General features: G+C 41.8%; 1 protein-coding gene across 9 annotated transcripts in view; it reads right to left on the reverse strand.

Moving 5' to 3' along the window:
• Cbfa2t2 (CBFA2/RUNX1 partner transcriptional co-repressor 2) overlaps positions 1-16,730 on the reverse strand; it is a 145,499-nt gene extending 128,769 nt beyond the window's left edge. For 4 of the 9 annotated variants that reach the window (XM_047538731.1, XM_047538730.1, XM_047538729.1 and 1 more), the window contains exon 1: positions 16,572-16,696. Coding sequence is in view for 3 of the 9 variants with exons in the window: in XM_047538736.1 (XP_047394692.1) it covers positions 16,572-16,605 (34 nt within the window). In the remaining 6 variants the exon portion in view is untranslated. Of the gene's footprint in view, positions 1-16,571 lie in introns of all 9 variants that reach the window. The other 5 variants (XM_047538736.1, XM_047538726.1, XM_047538725.1 and 2 more) reach the window with 3 other exon arrangements.
• Between the last annotated feature and the right edge of the window lie 6,107 nt (positions 16,731-22,837).

Genomic DNA, 22,837 nt, shown 5'->3' on the forward strand with positions numbered 1-22,837 from the left:
CAGAAAGGTCCCAATTCTAGACTGGTCTGGGCACCATAGCTAGACCCTGTCATAAAGTAGAAATAAAAAAAAGGTCTGGGGGCAGTGGGGCTGGGCCAGGAATGGAGTTGCACAATAGGAGCGAAGGAAAGAGACTGCAGCATGACTGTCACATTCTTGACTCCCATCTTGGGTAGGAGCTCACTAGGTCCAAGGCCCCACAGTTGGACAGCTGCCCTTAGACTCTGAATTGATAGGCCTAATTGGCAGGAGTCAAAGTAAAACTTTCAGGGGCTCCCAGGAGCATCAAGATACCATATGACCCACCAAGAGCCTAGTGATGTCTTGCAGCAATTAGAGTTCCTGGTTATATGGCTACTTCAGTCCTGCTTAATCCATATCAGGACCTACACCATATTCTGTAAGACAGTAAAGCCTCAAGATGCTTTTTAAGGAAGTGTTCCAAAACCATACAAATTGAGAAATGCTGCACATTATACCCTCTGGAGAGAGTCACAATTCCAAATGACATGTTAAGGACTCTGAAAAGTTTTCATAGCTGTTTTGGAAGGAAACATGTTAGTATTTAATAACTTGATATGTGTGGGGGGGAAAAAGGGGCTTGAGCATAGCTCAATAGTAGAGCACCTCTGGGTTAAATGCCCAGAACCAACACCACCAAAAAAAAAAAAAAAAATCCCCAGAAACTTCCAAGTGATTTAAAAATTGAAATGACAGTTGGACATGGTGTTGCACACCACTAATCCTAGGGACTTAGGACACTGAAGCAGGAAGATCACAAGTTCAAGACCAGTTTCAACTACTCTGTGAGACTGTAAGAAATTTAGTGAGACACTGCCTCAAAATAAAAAGGGTTTGGCCAGGCACAGTGGCACATGTCTGTAATCCCAGTGGCTCAGGAAGCTGAGGCAGGAGGATCACGAGTTCAAAGTCAGCCTCTGCAATTTAGTGAGGCCCTAAGCAACTTAGTGAGACCCTGTACCAAAATTAAAAAAATTAAAAGGGCTGGGGATGTGGCTCAGTGAATGAGTGCCTCTGAGTTCAATCCCTAGTACCAAAAAAAAAAAAAAAAAAAAACCTCAAAAAATAGTCTTGATCAAAAAAGATGACTGGGAAAAAAAAAAAGATGACTGATAAACTAAATTTGACCCAATTGTTGTCTCTAAACTTTTCATACCACAATCATCTATAAAGACATCTTATTTACCTACAACTATCAAAACAAACAAGCAAGTAACAGTTAAAAGTTATCAGCTTGCCAGGCTAGCCAGGTAAGGTGGCACATGCCTGTAATTCCAGATTCTCAGGAGGCTGAGGCAGGAAGGATCACAAGTTGAGAGTCCGCCTCAGCAAGGGCAAGGCACTAAGCAACTCAGGGAGACCCTATCTCTAAATAAAACACAAAATAGGGCTGGGGATGTAGCTCAATGATAAGAGTGCCCCTGGGTTCAATCCCCCAATACCAAAGAGGCATGGAATCAGACTCTGGAATGAGAAGGACTTAAGTATTCCTTTAGAGTTCATTTTTTTGGCTTACCTATATTTAGAGCATTCTCACTACCACAAAAGTCTTCATGCCCCCTAACAGCATGTTAGCAGGTAAACCTAATGAATGCCTTTAAAAAGAGGGGCAATAAAATTAGAGTATCTAACCATTACCTTTGGCTTTGTGCTGATAAAAAGCAGTCTTCAGAGTCTGATGCAGTGGCACATGCCTATAATCCCAGTGAATCAGGAGGCTGAGACAGGAGAATCACAAGTTTGAGGCCAGCCTCAACAATTACATGAGGCCCTCATCAATTTACGAAGATGCTGTCTCAAAATAAAATAAAAAGGGTTGAGGATTTGGCTCAATGATTAAGTGCCCCTGGGTTCAATCACCAGTACAAAAAAAGTTGGGGGGGGAGATGTAGCTCAGTGGTAGAGTACCCCTGGGCTCAATCCTCAATATAGCAAAAAAAAAAAAAAAAAAAAAGGCAGTTTTCATAAAAATAAGGAGAGTTGATTTATCACTAAGGCACAAAGCTAAGAAGACAACAAATTGAGATTAAATAAAATCAACAAGGCTGGGCATAGTGACACAAACCTGTAATTTCAGTGACTCAAGAGGCTGGCCAAGTTTCAGACCAGCCTCAGCAATTTAGCCAGACCATGTCTCAAAAATAAGAATAAAACTAAAAAGGGGTAGGGATGTAGGTCACTGGTAAGATCCTAGGTTCCATTCCCTACCAAAAAAAAAAAAAAGGCTGATCAGGAAATCTAAAACTCCCACCCTTTAGGCATGTAGTAAATTTTGTGTGTTCTTAAAAAAAAAAAAAAAAAAAAAGGTTAATCAACAAGCTGACAATGTATGTTAGAAATACTCACTGCCAAAAGGTATACCAGAGGTCAGCAGTCTTTGTGGGGTAGGACAATTCCATCTCAACTCTTCCTTCATGCTATAAGATGAAGAAAAAAACGTAATTCCACCAGCACTGGTGATAAGGTGAGGGCAGGAGAGAAAGAACAGAAACTGGTTCGAATAACAGCTCTTACCCTGAAAGGCACAGTATGAGACCCACAAAGCAGGCTATTTCAAAAAATACACCAGACGTTGAACTGGGGGTGTGGTTCAGTGGTAGAGGGCTTGTCTAGTATGCACAAGGCCCCAGGTTTGATCCCCAGCATCACCAAAAAAGAAAAAGGAAAAAAAAAAAAAAAAAAAAAGTATACCAGATGTCCTCCTCCCCCAGAATATTTCTTTTTTATTTATTTATTTTTTTTTTTTGTGGTGCTGGGGATCGAACCCAGGGCCTTGTGCATGCAAGGCAAGCACTCTACCGACTGAGCTATCTCCCCAGCCCCCAGAATATTTCAAGCTATCCTAATAGCTCCCTGAAGTAATTCCTGATCACACACATCCAATTCACCCTCCCCTAATCCTGAAAAAAACTAGTTTTCTTGAACCAGAGGCTTAAAAAAAAATATGAAAAGCTTACTCAATTGTAAAGGGAGCTGTTTCACGAAACTAGTATGTTGCTTAGGCTGACCTCCAACTCCTGGGCTATAGTGAGCCTCCCACCTCAACTTCCCAAAGGACTGACACTACAGGTGCATCCCATCACACCTGGCTTACACTTTATAAAATGCTGAATTATGTGAATACATTGCAGTTCCAAAACTAAAAGATGCTGGAAAGGGAAAATATATTTGGGTCAAGACAGGCATAATTTTCTCTAAGAAGCCTTTTTTTAAACATACCCATACATGCAAACGCACACATTAGATCAGATGTCCAGTCTTTGTGGGCCATTATCACCTTCGCATGCCATTCCCACTGCTTACCATTCTGTACTGAAATTATCCACCTGTATTATCTCCCCTACTGGCCTACATTTGAACTCCTTCAGGGCCTCAGAACTCTCTTTATATCCCCCAGCACCTGGTACTAGGGGCGAAATAAATGTTTCTGAAAATAAATGAAATCAAGAATACCTTAGAAAGTCAATGACCCTTGATCATTATAATGATTAACTTATTATACTCAAACTTCCAGTTTAATTAGTAGTTTCTTTTTCTAATAGAATACAAATATCAGACCCCTCAAATAAAGAATTCATTGAAAACTACCAGAGTAACTAGAACCAAGAGTCTGAAATGGTAAGTGAGCAAAAATAATCCATAAAAAAGGGACATCCACATGATCAGGAAATGATTTTAATATTTCAAATTGCTAAATAGCCACGATTTTTATGAAAACTCTCCTCACTTAGCATATCATTCCTCACAGTCCAATGGTCACAAAATTAGCATGGACTATTTAGAGACATATAAAGATCATAGCACCAAATGTTGATGTTCACAGCTGCAGTTAAGTACTCACTGCCTCTGAGGCATGGATGACATCCCATTTTTCTTGAAAAATTCTCCACTGATTGAAACAGAATTCTTGAGTCTCTATTCCCAACACAACCCTGCCTAACAGCATCAATTACAAGGGGAAAAGACGAACAATCACTACACAAACTTAATTAAAACCCCAGTTTTGGGGATGGGAATGGATATGGCTCAGTGGTAGAGTACTTGCCTGGTATGTATGAGGCTCTGGGTTTGATCCTCAGCATCATCAGAAGAGAAAAGGAAAAAAAAAAGTTTCCTCACAAGAACAATCAACAAAGTTTTAGAAGACAGAAGGAAAAACAAACTGGAAGATCTCTAAGGACCCAAGGCTAAAATTACATACCCTGGCAGCTCCACAACACTGAACAAAGTCCCTGCATCCAGTAACTCCACAATACACTTGTTAATGACTAGCTGATGGCTGCCTTCATTTAGACTAGGAAAGGGAATATTACTTTATCTGTATTGTTTACATACATACATTTATTTATTTATTTTATTTATTTATTTTTTGTACTGGGAATTGAACCCAGGGGTGTTTTACCATTGAGCTAAACACCCAGTTCTATTTTTCATTTAGAGACAAGGTCTCACTGAGTTGCTGAAACTGGCCTTGAATCTGCAAACCTCCCACCTCAGCCTTGTGAGTCCCTGGGATTACAGGTGTGCTACTGTGCCCCACTTCTCCCCTATTTCTACACATTTTTTCCTGGCAAACTTGGTCCCATAAAATTAAGGAAATTAAACAAACTGGTAGTATTACAAAATTACTCATATAATAACATATGATGTTCAAAACATGGTTAGCAATCCAAACATCGATTCTCACTTTGTGAGGTAGATAGAAGAGGTATGGATGTTGGACAGGCACAGTGATACACGCCTGTAATCCCAGCAGTTGAGGCTGAGGCAGAAGAATGGCATATTCAAAGCCAGCCTCAGCAACTCAGTGAGACCCTGTCTCAAAATAAAAAATAAAGGACTGAGGTTGTAGCTCAGTGGCAGAGCACTTGCCTAGCATGTGTGAGGCACTGGGTTTGATCCTTAGCACCACATAAAAATAAACAAAGGCATTCTGTCCATTTATAACTACAAAAAGAACTTTAAGAAATAAAAATAAAATAAATAAAAAGGTCTGGTAGAACACTTGCCTAGCATGTGTGAGACACTGGGTTCAATTCTCAGCACCACATATAAATAAATGAATGAAATAAAGGTCCATCAACAACTAAAAAAAAAATTTTTTTTTAAAGACTTGAGTGTTAAAAAAAGGGGGGGAGGGCAGTTCTAGGGATGTGGCTCAATGGTTCAGCACCCCTGGGTTCAAATCCCGTACAAAAAAAAGTAAGGTTGTCCACATTTCACAAATGATGAAATAAACTCAAAGTTCAAATATGAATTGATCCAGGTTGCACTGCTTATGACATGAAAGTAAGAAGACTGAGATGACAACTATATAATATTCTTTTTTTTTTTTTTTTTTTTTTTTTTGGCAGTGCTGGGGATTTGAACCCAGGGCCTTGTGCTTGTGAGGCAAGCACTCTACCAACTGAGCTATAACCCCAGCCCTATATAATATTCTTTTACAACTCTATCTGAAAGACCCACAGAGCCAGGCACAGGGACACTTGCCCATAATACCAGCAACTCGGGAAGCTGCAATTTGGAGGACAGCCTAGGCAATTTAATGAGACCCTGACTTAAAATAAAATATTGGGGGGGGGGGGGGGGGAGTGAGTAGCAGAGTACCTCAGGGTTCAACCCCTCAGTACTACATAATAAATAAATAGGTACATAACTGCAAGAGGACCATAAGTTTGAAGCCAGTCTGGGCAACTCAGGGAGAACACTATTTCAAAATAAAAAGGGCTGGGGATGTATCTCAGTGATAAAGCACTACTGGGTTCAATCCCCAATTTGAGCAGGGGGGGCACCTAGGGTACTTCTCTTTTCTAAGGAATTAGTATTATTTTAACAGAGCTCATTCCTGTAGCTACCACTACCTGACTTTCAACACCATTTACCTGTTTTCCCCATACAAAACCTTCAAAAAGGGCAAACCACAGTTATCACCTGCAAATATATTTGAAAAATGAGTGCACTAAAATTGCTTTTGTGAAGTTGCAAAGGCAAATCCGTAAATAGACTAAAACGTTAATTATCACTGCATGAAAAAAATTGACTTTTCACTATCACTAAAAACAAGAAATCAGCAGGTGCAAATTACTATGCCCATATAAAATTTAAAAACTAATCATCTAGGGCAAGGTAAACACTCGATGGCTGAGTTAATTAAAAGCTCTTCCAAAAGGTGAACAGAAATGCTGAAATTTATTTGAAATAAAGAATTTCAAGCTATTCTGAAATTCTGCCAAAAGTCAGAAGCATGGGTGAAAAAAAAAATTTAAATACAAAATGAGTATTTTTTACATGTATGTCTGACCTTACACAATAAATATGTGTCTAAAATTACCCAATAATAACTGGAGATGTAGCCTAGTGGTAGAGCATTTGCCTAGCACAAGTGAGACCCTGGATTCAAACTCCAGTATCACAAAAACAAAAAACTGATCATGGTTGTGCATGCCTATAACTCCCAATTCAGGAGCTGAGGCAGAAGAACTGCAAGTTTGAGGCCAGCGTCAGCAACTTGGTGTGGCCCTGCCTCAAGACAAAAAAAGCACCCCCTGGGTCCAATCCCTAGTACCACCAAAAAAGAAAAGGTCTGCAGATGTAGCTCACAGCAGAACACTCCTGGTTTCTATCACTAAGTAATCAAATCAAACCAAACGACTGAGGAGTGACCCCAAGCTAACCCCACTGCCCAGTGTCCTAGAGCATGTTAGGCAAGTGCTCTAGTGCTCTAACACTGAGCTACAGCCACAGCCCAGTTTTGCTTTGTTTGTTTTATTTTAAGAGAAGATATCACTAAGATATCCAGTCTGTAGCTCAGTGGTTGAGCGCCTGCCTACAGTGTATAAGGCACTGGGTTTGATCCTCAGCACCACATAGAAATAAATAAATAAAACAGAGGTGTTGTATCCATCTACAACTTTAAAAAAAAAAAAAAGGATATCCAGGCTGGCCTCAAACTTGTGATCCTCCTGCCTCAACCTCCCAAGTAGCTGGGATTATAGGCAAATGCCAACACACCCAGTACAAGCTAACTTTTGACTCAGTATATTGACTATATACTCTCAAGCTTAAAAGAAAGAAAGAGCCAGGTGGGGTGATGTACACCTGTAATCCCAGTGGCTCTGGAGGCTGAGGCAGGAGGATCACAAGTTCAAAGACAGCCTCAGCAACTTAGCAAGGCTCTAAGCAACTTAGGGAGACCCTGTCTGAAAAAAACAAAAGAAAAAAATTACAAAAGGGCTGAGGATGTAGTCAGTGGTTAAGCATCCCTGGGGTTCAATTCCCAGGACCAAAAAAAAAAAAGAAAAGAAATATCAATTGATTGATTGATTTAACTAACCACCCAACTCCAACTGGTAGATACTTCATAGAAACATGGTTAGCAATTCTAGAGCTATTTTCTGTATCTCTATGATTGAGCAAATAAATAGGTAGATTGTGAACAACAGGAGTTGGGCTTTTCAATACAAAAAGATTTGCAAATATGGAAAGAAGAAAGACTAAAGGAACTTTGCAGAGTTGAGCTGGAACTAGAGTATTAGCATGAACTCTTTTTTTATTATATATAGATTAAAAACAAATCAGCTGGGCACAGTGGCACATTCATGTAATCCCAGCTACTCAAGAGGGTGTGAGATAGGAGAATTCTAAATTTCACATCATTCTCACTAACTTAGCCAGATCCTGTCTCAACATAAAATAAAAATTGATAAGGAGCTAGATTTGGTGTCATATAATTATTATATTATTCTGTAATCCCAGAATTAATTCAGAAGGCTAAGCAGAAGGATCACAAGTTCAAGGACAGGCTTAGCATCTTAGGGAGACCCTCAGCAATTCAGCAAAACCCCATCTCAAAAATAAAAACTAAGGTTGGGGCTACAGCTCAGTTGGTAGAGTGCTTGCCTTGCAAGCACAAGGCCCTGGGTTCAATCCCAGCATCTGAATGAATGAATGAATGAATGAATGAATAAATAAATAAATAAATAAAAACTAAGCCAAGCACGGTGATGCATATCTATAAACCCAGCAACTTGGGAGGTGGAGGCAGGAAGATCACAAATGCAAGGCCAGCCTGGGCAACTTCGTAAGACCCTAAGGAAGTAGGGCATGGTGGTGCACCCCTATAATCCCAGTGACTCAGGAGGCTGAGGCAAAATGATCTCAAATTCAAAGCCAGCCTCAACAATTTAGCAAGACCCTAAGCAACTTAGCAAGACTCTGTCTCAAAATAAAACATAAAAAAAGGGCTGGGGAGATGGCTCAGCTGGTAGAGTGCTTGCCTCACAAGAATAGGGCCCTGAGTTTGATCCCCAGTACTGCCAAAAAAAAAAAAAAACCATAAAAAAAGGACTGAGAATGTGGCTCAGCAACCCCCGGAGTTCAATCCCCAGTAAGGCCAAGAAAAGGACTGGGAAAAAGGTCAGGGGTGTAGCTCAGTGACAGAGAACCCTCGGTTCAATCCCCAATACTGCAAAAAATAAATAAAGCAGCTTATACAAACATATGTGTAGTATATTTTAGAAAAGCTAAGAGTCAAGCACTGCATAAACTTCCATCAACAACAGATCACATATATAGTGGTGCACACCATAAAACCTAGGCATGCTGTAGGCCATCCCACCTCCATTTAAGCACACTTTAAGATTCACACAATGATGAAAATCAACTAAGGACCCAGTTCTAAACATGTTACTTTCAGGCTGGGGCTAAAGATCAATGGCAGAGCACTTGCCTAGCTTGTACCGAGCCCTGGGTGCAATCCCCAGTACCTCAAAAACAACAACAGAAAAACAAGAACATATCCCTGTCATAAATACATGACTGTTAACCTGACCAAACCAACACAAGGGGAAATGAAGCAGGACTGATAAGCACCTGGGGAATATGAAAGAGGCCAAGACCTCTTCCCGAAGGGCTGGTTTCATTTTTCTCTATGGGGAAATAAAAAGATAATACCAAAGACAAAAACAAATACACAAACGAAAAACCTGTCACATTTTAAGAGGGAAAAAAGGTCATCGATACATTAGCCTTTATTTGGTGGAGGAGAGTGGATGATGGGTAATGGTAAGAACAATGAACTAGCTAAAAATTACAAGTGGCCCAGCACTGCAAAACAAAAGAAAAATTAAAAATACATAAAAACTACAAGTGAATTAATTGAAACTGTAGATATGGCTAGTGGAGTTCTAGGGATATGAACCTCAAATGAATAAATCTATGCTATCTGAATGTCTGTTCTCATCTGGCTTCAAAAATTAAAAGCAGGGGCTGGGGAGATAGCTCAGTCCATAGAGTGCTTGCCTTGTAAGCACAAGGCCCTGGGTTCGATCCCCAGCGCCCAAAAAAAAAAAATAAAATAAAAGCAGACAGGACCTCTGTATGGCTGGCTAAGTTAACAACAAAGGAATAAGGGAAACATTTGTTAAGAGTGGAAAAGGTCAAACAAAGTAGTATGTCAAGGGAGCCTAATATTAACATTTCACTTGAGCTTCTGGAGAGGTCAGATTACATATTTGTCCCCATCAGCTAATTTAATTAAAAGGTCTAGCCATCTCCAAAGCAATAAATTCAGACTAAAAGATACCTAGTTCTGGGTTATTCTAAATTTTACTTTGATTTCTGCATTTAATTAAGCAATACAAAATCTAAGGGAAGGATCAAATCTTAAGGAGCCATATTGAAAAGTAAGGTTCACCACATAGGCCAGATACCATAGTTCATAATCTATATTTGACAGCTCCTCACAGAGCCATACAAAATTAACATGGACATTTCTTGGGCTTTTGATGTTCACTGCCATCATCTGCTTCACAGTTAAGATCAGGAAACATATGGGATGAATCGGTAAAGGCTGCTGAGTTTCTGTTACTTTTTTTTCCCCTCTAATTCATCTCTAAGGACAATTTAGGTCACCCATGAACAAGACCTTTGATATTCATCTTTAAATCATATCTCAATCCTAAGAAACAATTTTTTATTTATATTTATTTGTTCATTTATTTTTACAGTACTGGAGATTGAACCCAGGGGTACTTTTCCACTGAGCTACATCCCCAGTCCTTTATTTATTTATCTTTTTTTTTTTTTTTTTTTTTTTGGAGACAGAGTCTTGCTAAGTTGCCCAGACTGATCGTGAACTTATGATCCTCCTGCCTCAGTCTCCCAAGGGGCTGGGATTACAGGCATGTGACTCTAGGATGACTTTAAATAAGAGTTGCTAGAGAAAGAAATTTGAAGAAATATGATGGAAGAGTCAAGTATCTTAAGGAAGCTCTGAGCTCCTCTAGAATATTCTTCTAAAAACCTCTAGTCTAGTAAAAAGAAGCAGCCATGTAATGGAGAATAAAAAATAGTGCATACTGTCAGGCAAAGAGGCACACAACTGTAACCCCAATCACTTGGGAACAGAGGCAAGAGGATCTCAAGTTCCAAGCTAACCTTTAGCAAAAAACTGTCTAAAAAAAAAAAATTGAGGCCGAGGCCTTTGTAATTATCCTAGGCCGAGGATGTAGCTCCATGGTAGAGTACTTGCTTAGTATTTGTGAGGCTCTGGGTTCGATCCCCAGTACCACCAAAAAATGAAAAGTGAAAAAAAAAAAAAAAAAAAAGGCATATTCAGTTGATATATCTGCTACTGACTCATTTGCAAAGTATAACTTATGGTACCTCAGTCCCTATCATTCCAGAGCCCCAAGGCCTTCAAGAGACCAAAGACAAAAACCAGAGACAGAGGCAAAAAGCCGCTTCACCAACTGTAATAAAACCCAGAAATAGGGTCTGTCACATGTACATATACTAGTTCATAAGGCACACGCACACTGTCAGTACAGCACTATTGAGGCCCTTTCTTTGGTAACCTTACCAAAGAACAGTAACTAAAGGAAAAATTCTCTCTCATTAGCCCTCAAGCTTTCAGGGATTTGAAGCAAATGTTTACAATCCAGTGATTACTTCCTGTAATATGAGGTTCAAAATACTTCTCTGAAATTAAGAAATGCAGATAAAACTAGAGGGAAGAAACCATAGTTCACCATCTCTCTCCTCCTGTATTCCTTGCCTTGGAAGAGACAAACTTAGTGAATGAACTAATCTTGATCTTAGTGCTGCATTATACACTATCATTTTAAATCATCCTTCATACTTACAAACATTCATTAAATTCAAATAATTAAAGCTGGGCATGGAGGCATGCATCTGTAATCCCAGCTACTGGGGAGGCTGAGGCAGGAAGATCTAAGTTTGAGACCAACCTGGGCAACTTAGTCAGTCCCTGTCTCAAAAATAATATTAAAAGGGCTAAGCATATACCTCATGGCAGAGTGCCCCTGGATTCAATCTCCAGTACTGTTAAAACAGAAAAAAGAAAACACACACACACAACAGACTTCAACACAAGAACAAGCTTTAAGTATCTCTCTTTGCTTATTTAATTCTGCTATGAGCTGCGGCCTCAGACACCTTTCTGTTTTGAAGTATATGCAGAATATTAATAAGCTTTTTTCTTTTTTTTTTTTTTTTTTGTGGTACTGGGGATTGAACTCAGGGCTTTGTGCTTGCGAGGCAAGCACTCTACCAGCTGAGCTATCTCCCCAGCCCCCTTATTAATAAGCTTTGAATGACAGTCTGAGGAAAGATGGCATAGTCCAGTAAGGATTATTTAAGGAGGGCTTAATAAGGTAGGAAACTATAAAAGTGTAGATGGGTATAAGATAATTACAAAGGAGAGTTGTAACAACTTGGAACTAATGAGAGTACCTCTATGCCAGAGGAAAAAAGGGAACAAAAATTTTCCAAACCCAGGAGAGAATCATGTAGAGAACCTTATTTATTTTTGTTTGATTATTTATTTATTTTGTACTGGAGTTTGAACTCAGAGGTGCTTTACCATGGAGCCACGCCTCTATCCCTTTTTATTTTTTACTCCAAAACAGGGTTTCACAAAGTTGCTTAGGGCCTTGCTAAGTTGCTGAGGCCAACTTCAAACTTCTTATCTTTCTGCCTCAGCCTCCCCAACCATTTTTATATTGTGCTATGACAGGTTCTCACTAGTTGCTGAGGCTGATTTAAGCCTCTTCAAATGTTACCTCTTTACCCAGTCCTTACTTGCACCCTCAAAAAACAACTTGTTATACTTCCTTCACATCCCCCAAACCTTTGATTATAACACTTAAAGCACTTTGTAACCACCCACTGGCCAGTTCAAGTCCCCACAGACTGAGATCCTACGTCATCTTTGCATCCTTAATCACCAAAAGCAACCAAAACAGTGTATCAAGCACTGTTCAGGTAGTTTACACAAATTAACATATACATTATACTAACATGTATTAACCTTTCCCAGTGCGGTAGTGCATGCCTATAATCCCAGCAATTTGGGAAGCTGAGGCAGGAAAATCACTTGAGGCCAGGGGTTGGAGGCCAGCCTAGGTAACTTAGCAAGACTCTGTCTCAAAATAAAAAATAAAGGTCCAGGGCTGGGGATGTGGCTCAGTGGTAAAGCACCTGTCTATCATGTGTAAGGCCCTGAGTTCAATCCCAGCCCCACAAAACAACAACAACAAAAAAAAGGTCCAGGCATGGTGGTACACATCTGTAATTTCAGGGGCGGCTCAGGAGGTTAAGGCAGAAAATCCCAGGTTGAAAGCCAGCCTCAGCAATTTAGTGAGGTCCTAAGCAACTTGGCAAGACCCTGTCTCAAAATGAAAAAATAAAAAGGGCTGGGGTTGTGGCCCAGGGGTTAAATTACATATAAAAAAAATAATAATAATAAATAAAAAGGGTCAGGGCTAGGCACGGTGGCACATGCCTGCAATCCCAGTGGCTCCGGAGAATGAGGCAGGAGGATCATGAGTTCAAAGTCAGTCTCAGCAATGGTGAGTAGCTAAACAACTCAGTGAGACCTGTCTAAATAAAATACAAAATAGGGCTGGGGATGTGGCTCAGTGGTTGAGTGCACCTGGATTCAATAGCTGGCATCAAAAAGATAAATAAAAGTGGGGGTGGGGGTGCTAGGGATGCAGCTCAGCCGTAGGATGACCCTGGGTTCAATCCCCAGCACTACAAAAATACATAAATAAAGGACGGGGGATGCAGCTCAGTTGTAAAGTGACCACAGGTTGAATCATCAGTACCAAAACAACAAACCTATTAATCAGGCAATAAAACTATAAATGAGGTAGGACTGCTCTGTGTGTTACTGGAAAATGAACCCATGTAAGGGTCTTGCACATGTTAAGCAAGCACCCAGCTCTACCACTTAGCTAAATCCCAGTCCTTTTGAGGCAGGGTCTTGCTGAATTGCTCAGGATGGCCTCAAACTTGCAATTCTTCTGTCTCAGACTCCCAAGCAGCTGGCATCAGACATGTGCCACTGCATCAAGCTTGATGGAGGAACTCTCATAGTCTCAATTTTACAGATGAGGAAAATGAAGTGTAGAGAAAGTTTAAATAAGCTGCCCGAAATCTCAAAACTTACAAGAACTGGCCAGGCATGGTGGTGCACACCTGTAATCCCAACAGCAGCTTGGGAGGCTGAGGCAGGAGGACAGCAAGGTCCTAAGCAATTCAGAGAGACCTGTCTCTAAATAAAATATAAAAAAGGGCTGGGGATGTGGCTCAGTGGTTAAGCATCCTTGGGTTCGATAGTCAGTAAAAAAAAATGAAAAAGAAAAAGAAAGAAAAGACTTATAAGGATTGGCCACCAGGTTTTCAAACTGTGTACAACTCTAGAATTAATTTCAAAAGTTTAGAATTTCAATCTAAACTGTTACATTTTACTTCTACTGAATAAACCAGATATTTTTCAAGAATAGCAGATATAATGGGTTGAAGGAAGAGTCCCACTATATGATCAATGATCTCCATCCCCAAAGGAATAGTTACTATTCACACTGGAATATGAAAAGGCAATACCGGAACTTCTAGTTACATTTTATTTTTAGCTCATTCTTCTGTAAAATGTTGCATGTTATAAAATATATATAAACTACAAGTATAATTTTTTTGTATATGTATAGTACTGGGGATTGAATTCAGGGCCTTGCACATGTTAAGCAAGCACTAAGTTACATCCCCAGCTCTTTTTATTTTTAATTTGAGACAGGGTCTAGATAAACTGCCCAGGCTAGTCTTGAACCTTAAATCATCCTGCCTCAACCTCCTGAGTAGCTATGATTACAGGCACATGTCACCAAACCCAGCACTACTACTGCATTTCAATGCAATTTACTCGAATCTTTTAGATTAAAAGTACAGTAGCTATGGTGACACATTCCTGTAATCTTCCGGAGAAGCTGAGACAGAAGACTGAGAATTGGAGGTTATGTGTCAAAAGACCCCATCTCAAAAAAAAAAAAAAAAAAAAAAGAGAGAGAGAGAAAGAAGGGAGGAGAAGGAGAACAGAAAGCATACCAAGCACACAATCTAGAAACTAAAGATAAAATTCCCTTGGAGGCCAAGCATAGTGGTGCATGCCTACCATCCCAGCTATCCTGCAGGCTTTCAAGTTTCAGGCCATTTTTGAGGATTTAACAAGAAACTGTCACAAAAAAAGTGTTGGGGATTTAGCTCAGTACTAGGTGACCCCAGTGTTCAAGCCCCAGTACCACAAAGAAAAGAAAGGAAAAAAAAAAAAAAAAAGTTACATTAACAGAACCAAAAGTAGTTGTACTTTTGGGCACATTTTAAACCGAAAAACAAAAGATTTGGATATAAATATTTTAAATTCAGTCAAGCATGGTGGCACATGTCTGTAATACCAGTTACTCAGGAGGCTGAAGCAGGAGGATAGCAAGTTTGAAGCCAGCCTGGGCAATTTAGAAAAATCTTGTCTCAAAATAAAGAGGGCTGAAAACTCAGTAGTAGAGTATTCCTGGGTTCAATCCCCAGCACAGTAAAAGGAAAAAAAATATTAAGTTCTGATAACAGATCCAGACTTATGAGGTCATCTGTCTGCGATAAATTCAAAAGAAATGGTTCAAACCAAGACCAGCAACTAACTGCAGACCCTAGGAAAAGCATTAACTCAATGAATATACTTTGTATTTCTTCAATGAAACATTTAATGGGTGCCAAACAAAGAATAACAAGTCTCCTTTTTATGTACTGAAGAAGACTGCTCTGGGAGTAGAGTTCCTAATGCCCCTTGGTTTCATCCTCTGCAAAATAGGTGTACTTAAATATCTAACTCTTCCTGGGCACAGTGGCAAACATAATCCCAGCAGCTGGTAAGGCCCAGACAGGAGGATCTTGAGTTCAAAGTCAGCCTCAGCAACTTAAAGAATCCTTAGGCAACACAGCAAGACCCTGTCTCTAAATAAAATACAAAAAAGGGCTTGGGATGTGGCTCAGTGATTAAGTGCCCCTGGGTTTCAACCCCTGGTACCAAAATTTAAAAAAAATTTTTTTTAAATACCTAACTTATTTAGATTTTCACTACGCTTAAAAAACTGAGAAACCACTGATCTGTTTCTGCCTTTACTGGGTCTCTCTCTTCTCCCAACTAAACTGAAAAGCAGTCTGGTCTATCTTTTTTTGTTGCTATATTTTCAGGGCTTAGAATGGTACTTTTTACTCAAGAGATGATTTAATAAATATTAAATGAATAGAATGCAAAATGCCTGGTGCTCGAAAAATGTTGGCTATTATTGCTATTCTAATGAGAAACACTTAAGCAATTAAAATTTTATTGTTCTTATTAAGAGATGCCACCCCTCCCCCAAGAAGCTCACCATTCTAGGAGGAACATTAGATATGCTGGAATGGCGAAATGGAGGTAAGAATAACAATTGGACAATTGGATCACAGAGTAAGACTAACCAGGGACCATACAGAATCTTACATACACAACGGAGAGTCCAATTCCAGACTATTCCAAGTGAGGTTCGCACAGGATGAGATTAATAAACTGCGATTACATTAATGACAGTTTTCATGCTCCGGTACGTGCCAGGGTGTGCCAAGCGTTCCTCTGGCCTCATAAACCCAACTCTGGGGAATGGAGGGAACGGAACGTTCTTCACACCTCCATTTTTCAGATGGGGTAACTGAGACCAGGGGAGAGCCAAGGTCAGAGACACGAACAGGGGGGGCAGAATGGGACGACCCAGGCAGTCTGACCCCTGAGTCTGCACGCAACAGGCCCCTCTGCGGCGCCGTTCTCACCTGCTCCAACACTGAACACTCGTCGCTCATAATCGGGCGTGTGTAGTATTTCCCCGGGGCCGGACTTTTGGCCCCAGCGCCTAGAGAACAAAACAATTCTTGTCCGCGGCAAGTCCGACGGACGGCCGCCCGGCCTGGGCTTCGAGGCCGCGGTCACCAGTTTCACTCACACCTTGAGCCGCGAGACACCCGGAGGCGCAGGAAGCGAAGCGGTGGCCTCGAGGGCCCGCGAAGCCCAGCCCGCCCGTGACCTTGGACTCGCCGCCTGGTTTAGGGCCTCAGTTTCCCCATCCCGGCCTCGCTCCGGAGACTCCGGGGAACCTCGCGCCAGTGGAGCAGCAGGCCCCTCACACGCCCCCCTAAGCCGCCCGCCTTCCCGCCCAGCTTACTCTGGAAGGCGGCCGCTCCAGGGACGCCCACCATCGCCTACGGCCGCGCACCGCGCGCCTCCGCCCCGCGGCCCGGGTGCCTCACAGGCGCCGCCGCAGGACCTGAAGGCGCCGAGCTCACCAACACCAGCTCTGCCGCTGTCGCCGCCGCCACCGCCGCCGCCGTTAGGCCGCGCGCAGCCCCGCCCCCCAGTTGGCTCCGCCCCGCCCGCCGGACACGCCTCCGCCGTGCGCTCTCCCCCGCCAGACCAACGCACGCGGAAGCCAGGCCTCAAGACCTGCTCTTGCTAAACCCCGCCCCCTGACCCGACCCGCCCCTTCCGCGCGAACCTATCGACCTATCCCGGCGCATCCTACTTCCCAGACCCAACCCCGCTGCGTCACGCGCTCCCGTCACGAGCCGTAGCTTCTGGCCCTGAGCTTCCGGATGTGGCCAAGGCAGCAGCCTAGGCGAGGGGGGCTGCGGAGGACGGGGCGGAGTCATGGGGGCGGAGCTTAGGGGAAGGTAACGAGGCCTCACCTGAGTTCTCCAGGTACAGGCCTGATTACCTTTGCGCTGCCCTTTGGGCAAGTTACTTCCCTTTTTGAGTCCACAGCGTTCTAAATGCCTAAAATGTCTTCATAAAACTAGTGACTATTAGCTACCATCGTTGTTGAGCTCTTTGTCAGGATCAGGTGCTGCTTTTGTACAATCCATGCAGTTAATCCTCACAACGGGAAAGAACTATTATTATTTCCCCTCTTCTACACATGAGGAGAGAGCCTTGCCCATCTGTTTCTGTCAGTGAAATGAAAACACAGAGGCCATAAAATAAAAGTAATTCTGGCTTCAGATCTAGTACTTTGAGTTCTTGTGAACTATTCTGACTCCAAAGTCTCAAAAGGGGGATTAAACCTACAATAAGGGATGGGGCATGTAACTCAGTGATAGAATCCTTGCTAGTATGCACCAGGCCCTGATTCCCCACGACCACCAAATAAATAAATAAACAAATAAACAAACAGTAGTATGAGCAATGATGAAGGAAGTTCTCTATGGCGCTTTGACTAACAATAAAAGGCCCTAATCTACTCAGGGGGTACCAGGCAGGGGCCCTTAGATAAATCTGAAAGGCTGAAAGGAATTCAAATGACAGAAACAGTCAAGCTGGAATGTTATTTCCTTTGTGAAAATCTCTCCAATGTTACTATCAAAAACTAAATTTCAAATTAAAACAGAAGAAAAGCTGGTGGTGGTGGCACACACAGCGTCTGGGGATGCTGAGACAGAAGGATCACAAGTTCAGAGCCAGCCTCCTCAACTTAGGGAGAGACCTTGTCTCAAAATAAAGAATAAAAAGGACTGGGGTCATGGCTCAGGGGTGAAGCATCCCTGGGTTCAATCCCCAGGACAAAAAAAAAAAAAAAAATGGAATGAAAGACTTTACTCATTAGTTAAGAAAGGAACCAACGAGATGGAAAAACTGATTTAAAGATGAATTTGAGAAAGGAAATGTACACAATCAGTCTGGGCACCTCTTTGTGTGTGTGTGTGTGTGTGTGTGTGTGTGTGACACACGCAGGCTGGCAGTACTGGGTATCAAACCCTGGAAGCTCTATCAGAGCTATATGTCCCCAGTCCTTTGTTTATTTTTTGAGACAGATCTCCCTACATCACTCAGGTTGGCCAGGAACTTGTGACTGGATCAAGTTTAAATGACTGTGCTGCTCCTTTCACCCCACAGAATCTAGAACTACTGACATGGAAGGCCCCACTGGCCTTGCCCATCTACATATCTCTAGACTGAGGAAGGAAAAGAATTTGCATGTTGATGAAGGAAGAAGTTGTGTGGGATGAAGATGAAATCTACAATAAAATCCAAACTGGTCCAAGATGTCCTACAGCTTTAACTCAGATTTTATTTTCAATAGAATGCCTTTTTTTATTGTTCAAAATTATTAGAATGCATAATTTTTTTGTGTTTTGTTTTTTTGTTTTTTGGTACCAGGGCTTGAACCCAGGAGCACTAAACCACTGAGCCACATCCCCAGCCATTTTTACTTTTTATTTTGAGACGTGTTCTCACTAAATTGCTTAGGGCCTAACTATGCTGCTGAGGCTGACCTTAAGCTTGCAATCCTCCTGCCTTAACCTCCCAAATCACTGGGATTACAGGTGTGCGCCACCACACCCAGTAAAATGCACAATTGTTAATTAGTAAATAAAAAGTTCTGTTTTTGTTTTTGTAGTACTAGGATTGAATTCAAAATTCCACACATTTCATGTAAGTGTTCTACCACAGAGCTAAATCCTAAGACCTTTATGTATGTTTTTTATTTTTTATATTTGGGTACTGGGACTTGAACCCAGGGACTTAAGAATGCTGGACAAGTGCACTGAGCTACATCCCAAGCCTTTTTATTTTGTTTGGAAACAGAGTCTCACTAAGTTGCCCTGGCTGGCTGGGAATTTGCCCTCCTCCTGCCTCAGCCCTCCAAGCAGCTGAGATTACAGGTGTGGCCACCATGACTGGTTATCCCTTTATCCTCTTTTTTATAGTTCAGTAGTATTCCATTGTATGGATATAATTATCTTCTACTGTTTTTGAAAACGAAAACTCTCTTGTTGAGGACTTCAACAGACCTGCCTTGGAAGATGTAGATGCCCCAAGTTCTGTTTCTGAAATAGAGAGATTATAAATTAATCTCTGATATTCACTATCTCTTTACTGTTCTTGCTTAGTCATACTGGAGTATGTGTTTTGGGGTGGGGGATAGAACCTCTGGGAACAGGTCACAACCACAAAGCTTCAGCCAGTATTGTTTTTGGTTACCCAAGGTCTAGAGGGTCTGCACCACTAACGTTCAAGTGTCAAGGACTGGGCTGGAAGATGAAGTTCAACGGCAAAGCACTTGCCTCAGATTCAGGAAGTTCTAGGATTAATCCCCAGCAATAGGATTGGGTGCATTATAAACCAAATTGGATTTCAGTTTTGCCACAGCTCCATTCTCCAGTCAAACAAATTGAGTCTCAGAAAGGTTAAGAGACACTCTAAAGTCTGCCTGAGTCTGAAGCTCAGCAGAATCTCAAATAAGATCAAATTGGGACTTTATTTTTTGTGGGGGAGTGCTGGGGATCCAACTGGGGACTCCCACGTTAGGTAAGTGCTCCACCACTGAGTGACCCCCAAATCCCTCTGACATTCTTTTCACAACTTACTAATATTGCAAAATTTTATGTTCTGGGAACCAGGCATACTGCTCAGTGGTAGAGCACTTGTCTAGTACACATGAGATCCTGGGCTGACCAGGACTCTATAAAATAAATAAATATATAAAGTTGTTGTCTTCGATGCACTGAAGGGTCTGGAACCCTGGCTATTTCATGTTCAAACCAAATGACTGTTTTTCTTTAGTGACAAGAAGGATAAAGATGGGTAGCAGAGAGTGCAGGCTGCTTACCATCTGCCCTGGCCATGCCCCTTCTGCTAATGAAGGATAAACACAAGGTCGGGCCAGACAGTTAGTAGGGGAAGCAACTCAGAGAAGCAACTCAGAGGTGTATAGTCCTTGGATAAACAGAAGTCTGAAATACCCCTGGCACTTTAGCAAAACCTCTCTGTGTGCCAGAGAAATATTTGCCATGGCTGCAAATTTTCTAACAGGTTAGTCTTTTCTCCAAAGTTGGTTGGAAAGTCCAAGAACTCCCAAAGAAAGAGGTGAACAGGTTGAATTTTTAGCTACTAGTTAAATTATTAAAATGTATTATTTTTTATGAGTATGAGAGGAATGTGAGCAAGCTCATGGTGAAGAATTTGTATACTGCCCAAAAAGATTTTGAAGAAAATGAAAAACAACACAGGTTTGTTTTTGTTTTTTGGGGTTTTTATTTTTTGTGCCTGGGACTGAACCCAGGGGTGCTTTACCACTGATCCATATCCTCAGCCCTTTTTATTTTTTATTTTGAGACAGGATCTTGCTGATTTACTTAAGGCCCTGCTAAGATGCTGAGGCTGGCCTGCAATTTACAGTATTCCTCCCAAATAGCTGGGATTACAGGTATGCACCACCGCATGTGCCTCTCACCTCTTCTCTGTCTTCCTCTCCTGCAGAACCTCATCCCACCCCTGCCCCAGTACTAGGGATTGAATTTAGAGCTGCTCTACCACTAAGCTACATCCCCAACCCTTTTTATTCTTTATTTTGAGGTAGGGTTCTCCTGTCTCAGCTTCCTGAGTGGCTGCAATTACAGATATGCGCCATCTGGTCTTGCTCCCACCTGCAAAGATTTTGATTCCCTCAGTCTCAGGCTGGTTTTCACTGAAAGGAATTAGAGAGACCTGGGCAAAGCGAGATGGGCTCCTGGTCACTTAGGTGGAAATCTAGGGAAGGTACTGAAGCCTGGGGTAACGGAGAGTATATCAAAGATATAAAAGGTTTTTTTTTTGCAGGGGGGTCGGGGACAGGGGGATTGAACCCAGGGTTGCTTAACCACTGAGCAACACTCCCAGCCTTATTAAAATATTTTATTTAGAGACAGGATCTCACTGAGTTGTTTAGGGCTTCACTAAATTGCTGAGGCTGGCTTTGAACTCTTGATCCTCCTGCCTCAGCCTCCCAAGCCACTGGGATTACAGGCATGCACCACCATCTAGCATACCTAGCATATAAAAGATTTCTATTCCACTCTGAGGATTCTGATTTGCCATCTCCTTCCCTTGAACAAGAAAAGAGAAATCCAGAGTTTTGTTTTATTTTTGTTTTTGTGGTACTGGGAATTGAATTTACGGGTACTCTACCACTGAGCTACGCTTGGGTCTCTGTCATGAGCAAATTATTATATTAACGTAGACCAAACACATTTGCGTCTTTCCACAATGTCAGAATTTATTAAATTACAATAAATTCACAAACTACACCACTCTAATCAGTGGCAGTTCACTGAATACTTGTGGATCCCCTGGTGGTCATGAAGTGGGCAATCACAAATTATTTTATTCCAATTTTAATTTTTTAAATATATATTTAGTTATAGATGAACACAATACATTTATTTATTTATTCATTTATTTATTTGTTATATGGTGCTGAGGATGGAATCCAGTGCCTCACACATGCTAGGCAAGCACTCTACCGCTGAGTTACAGCCTAAGTCCCTGATCTTAATTTCTAATATCTATGACACTCAACTCACACATCACATTTTACACAATTACATATGTAGGTTACAGAAAGGCTAAGAAAGGGTTGAGGCAGCCACAGGGGTTCAGGAGGCTGAAGTGACAGCATTGGCAGAGAGTCACTGTAGGTGGTCAGATAAGGTGAAGAACCAGCTCAAGCACCTGTTCAGGGAGGGCACTGAGCTGTGAGAGCACAGGAACTTATTCTAGCAAGGTTTGGACAAACCCACTTTCACAGCGTCAGCTCGAGATGTCAACTTAGAGCGGGCCATGCATGGTCAACGAGGGCAAGAGAAACCACATGCTGCTAAAGCCCACGGACAGAGATTCAGGGCCGTGGAGAATTTCCTGGGCAAGCCTTACAATGAGTGACCAGGTGCCAGGGTCAGAGTATCCAGTCTTGGGATGCTTCTCCTTTTATGCATCTTTGTGAGGGCATTGCCTCATTTGGTGGTCTGGTGTGTTCCATAAGCCTGTAGGCCTAGTTTTTCCGATATGAGTTTGATAGGCCCACACATCCATGTGCTTCTGATTAATTTGATAAGTTTACAGGTGGTCATTCTCCTTAGCACAATTAATTTATCAGTTTTTACCATATGATTGTGCCAGGCAGATGGTGGCTGTTTATATGTACAAACAAAGGTCTAGAGTCATTTCACCTCAGCACTTAAATTCACAATGGAGTGGCTTATGAAAACTACTTTACAAAATGGGGTTACCTAAGTTTAGGCACAGCCTGAAAACTGCTGTTCTGTACACCACGGAGTAACTCAGAGCAGGACGCAGCCCACTGTCCTACTCACTAAATTGCCCAGGCTGCCTTCAAACTTGAGATCTTCCCGCCTTAACCTCCCAAATCGCTGTATTCTAAGCCTGCACCACCATGCCGTGGCAAGAAATCTGGAGATTTGGAGTTTTCTCTAAAACTCCAAATTAAAGGTTCATCTATTCAAAGCTGCCCACCCCACCCCTAGAGCAGAGACAGACCCCATTTTTATGCAGCTAAATCCACCTGGGAATTCAGAGTTTGGTCTCCTAGCAGGGAGTAGTGGTGCACGCCTGTTATCCCAGTGGCTGGGGAGGCTGAGGCAAGAGGATCACCAGTTC

Source organism: Sciurus carolinensis, chromosome 2, assembly GCF_902686445.1.
Source record: "Sciurus carolinensis chromosome 2, mSciCar1.2, whole genome shotgun sequence".
NCBI lineage: Eukaryota > Metazoa > Chordata > Mammalia > Rodentia > Sciuridae > Sciurus > Sciurus carolinensis.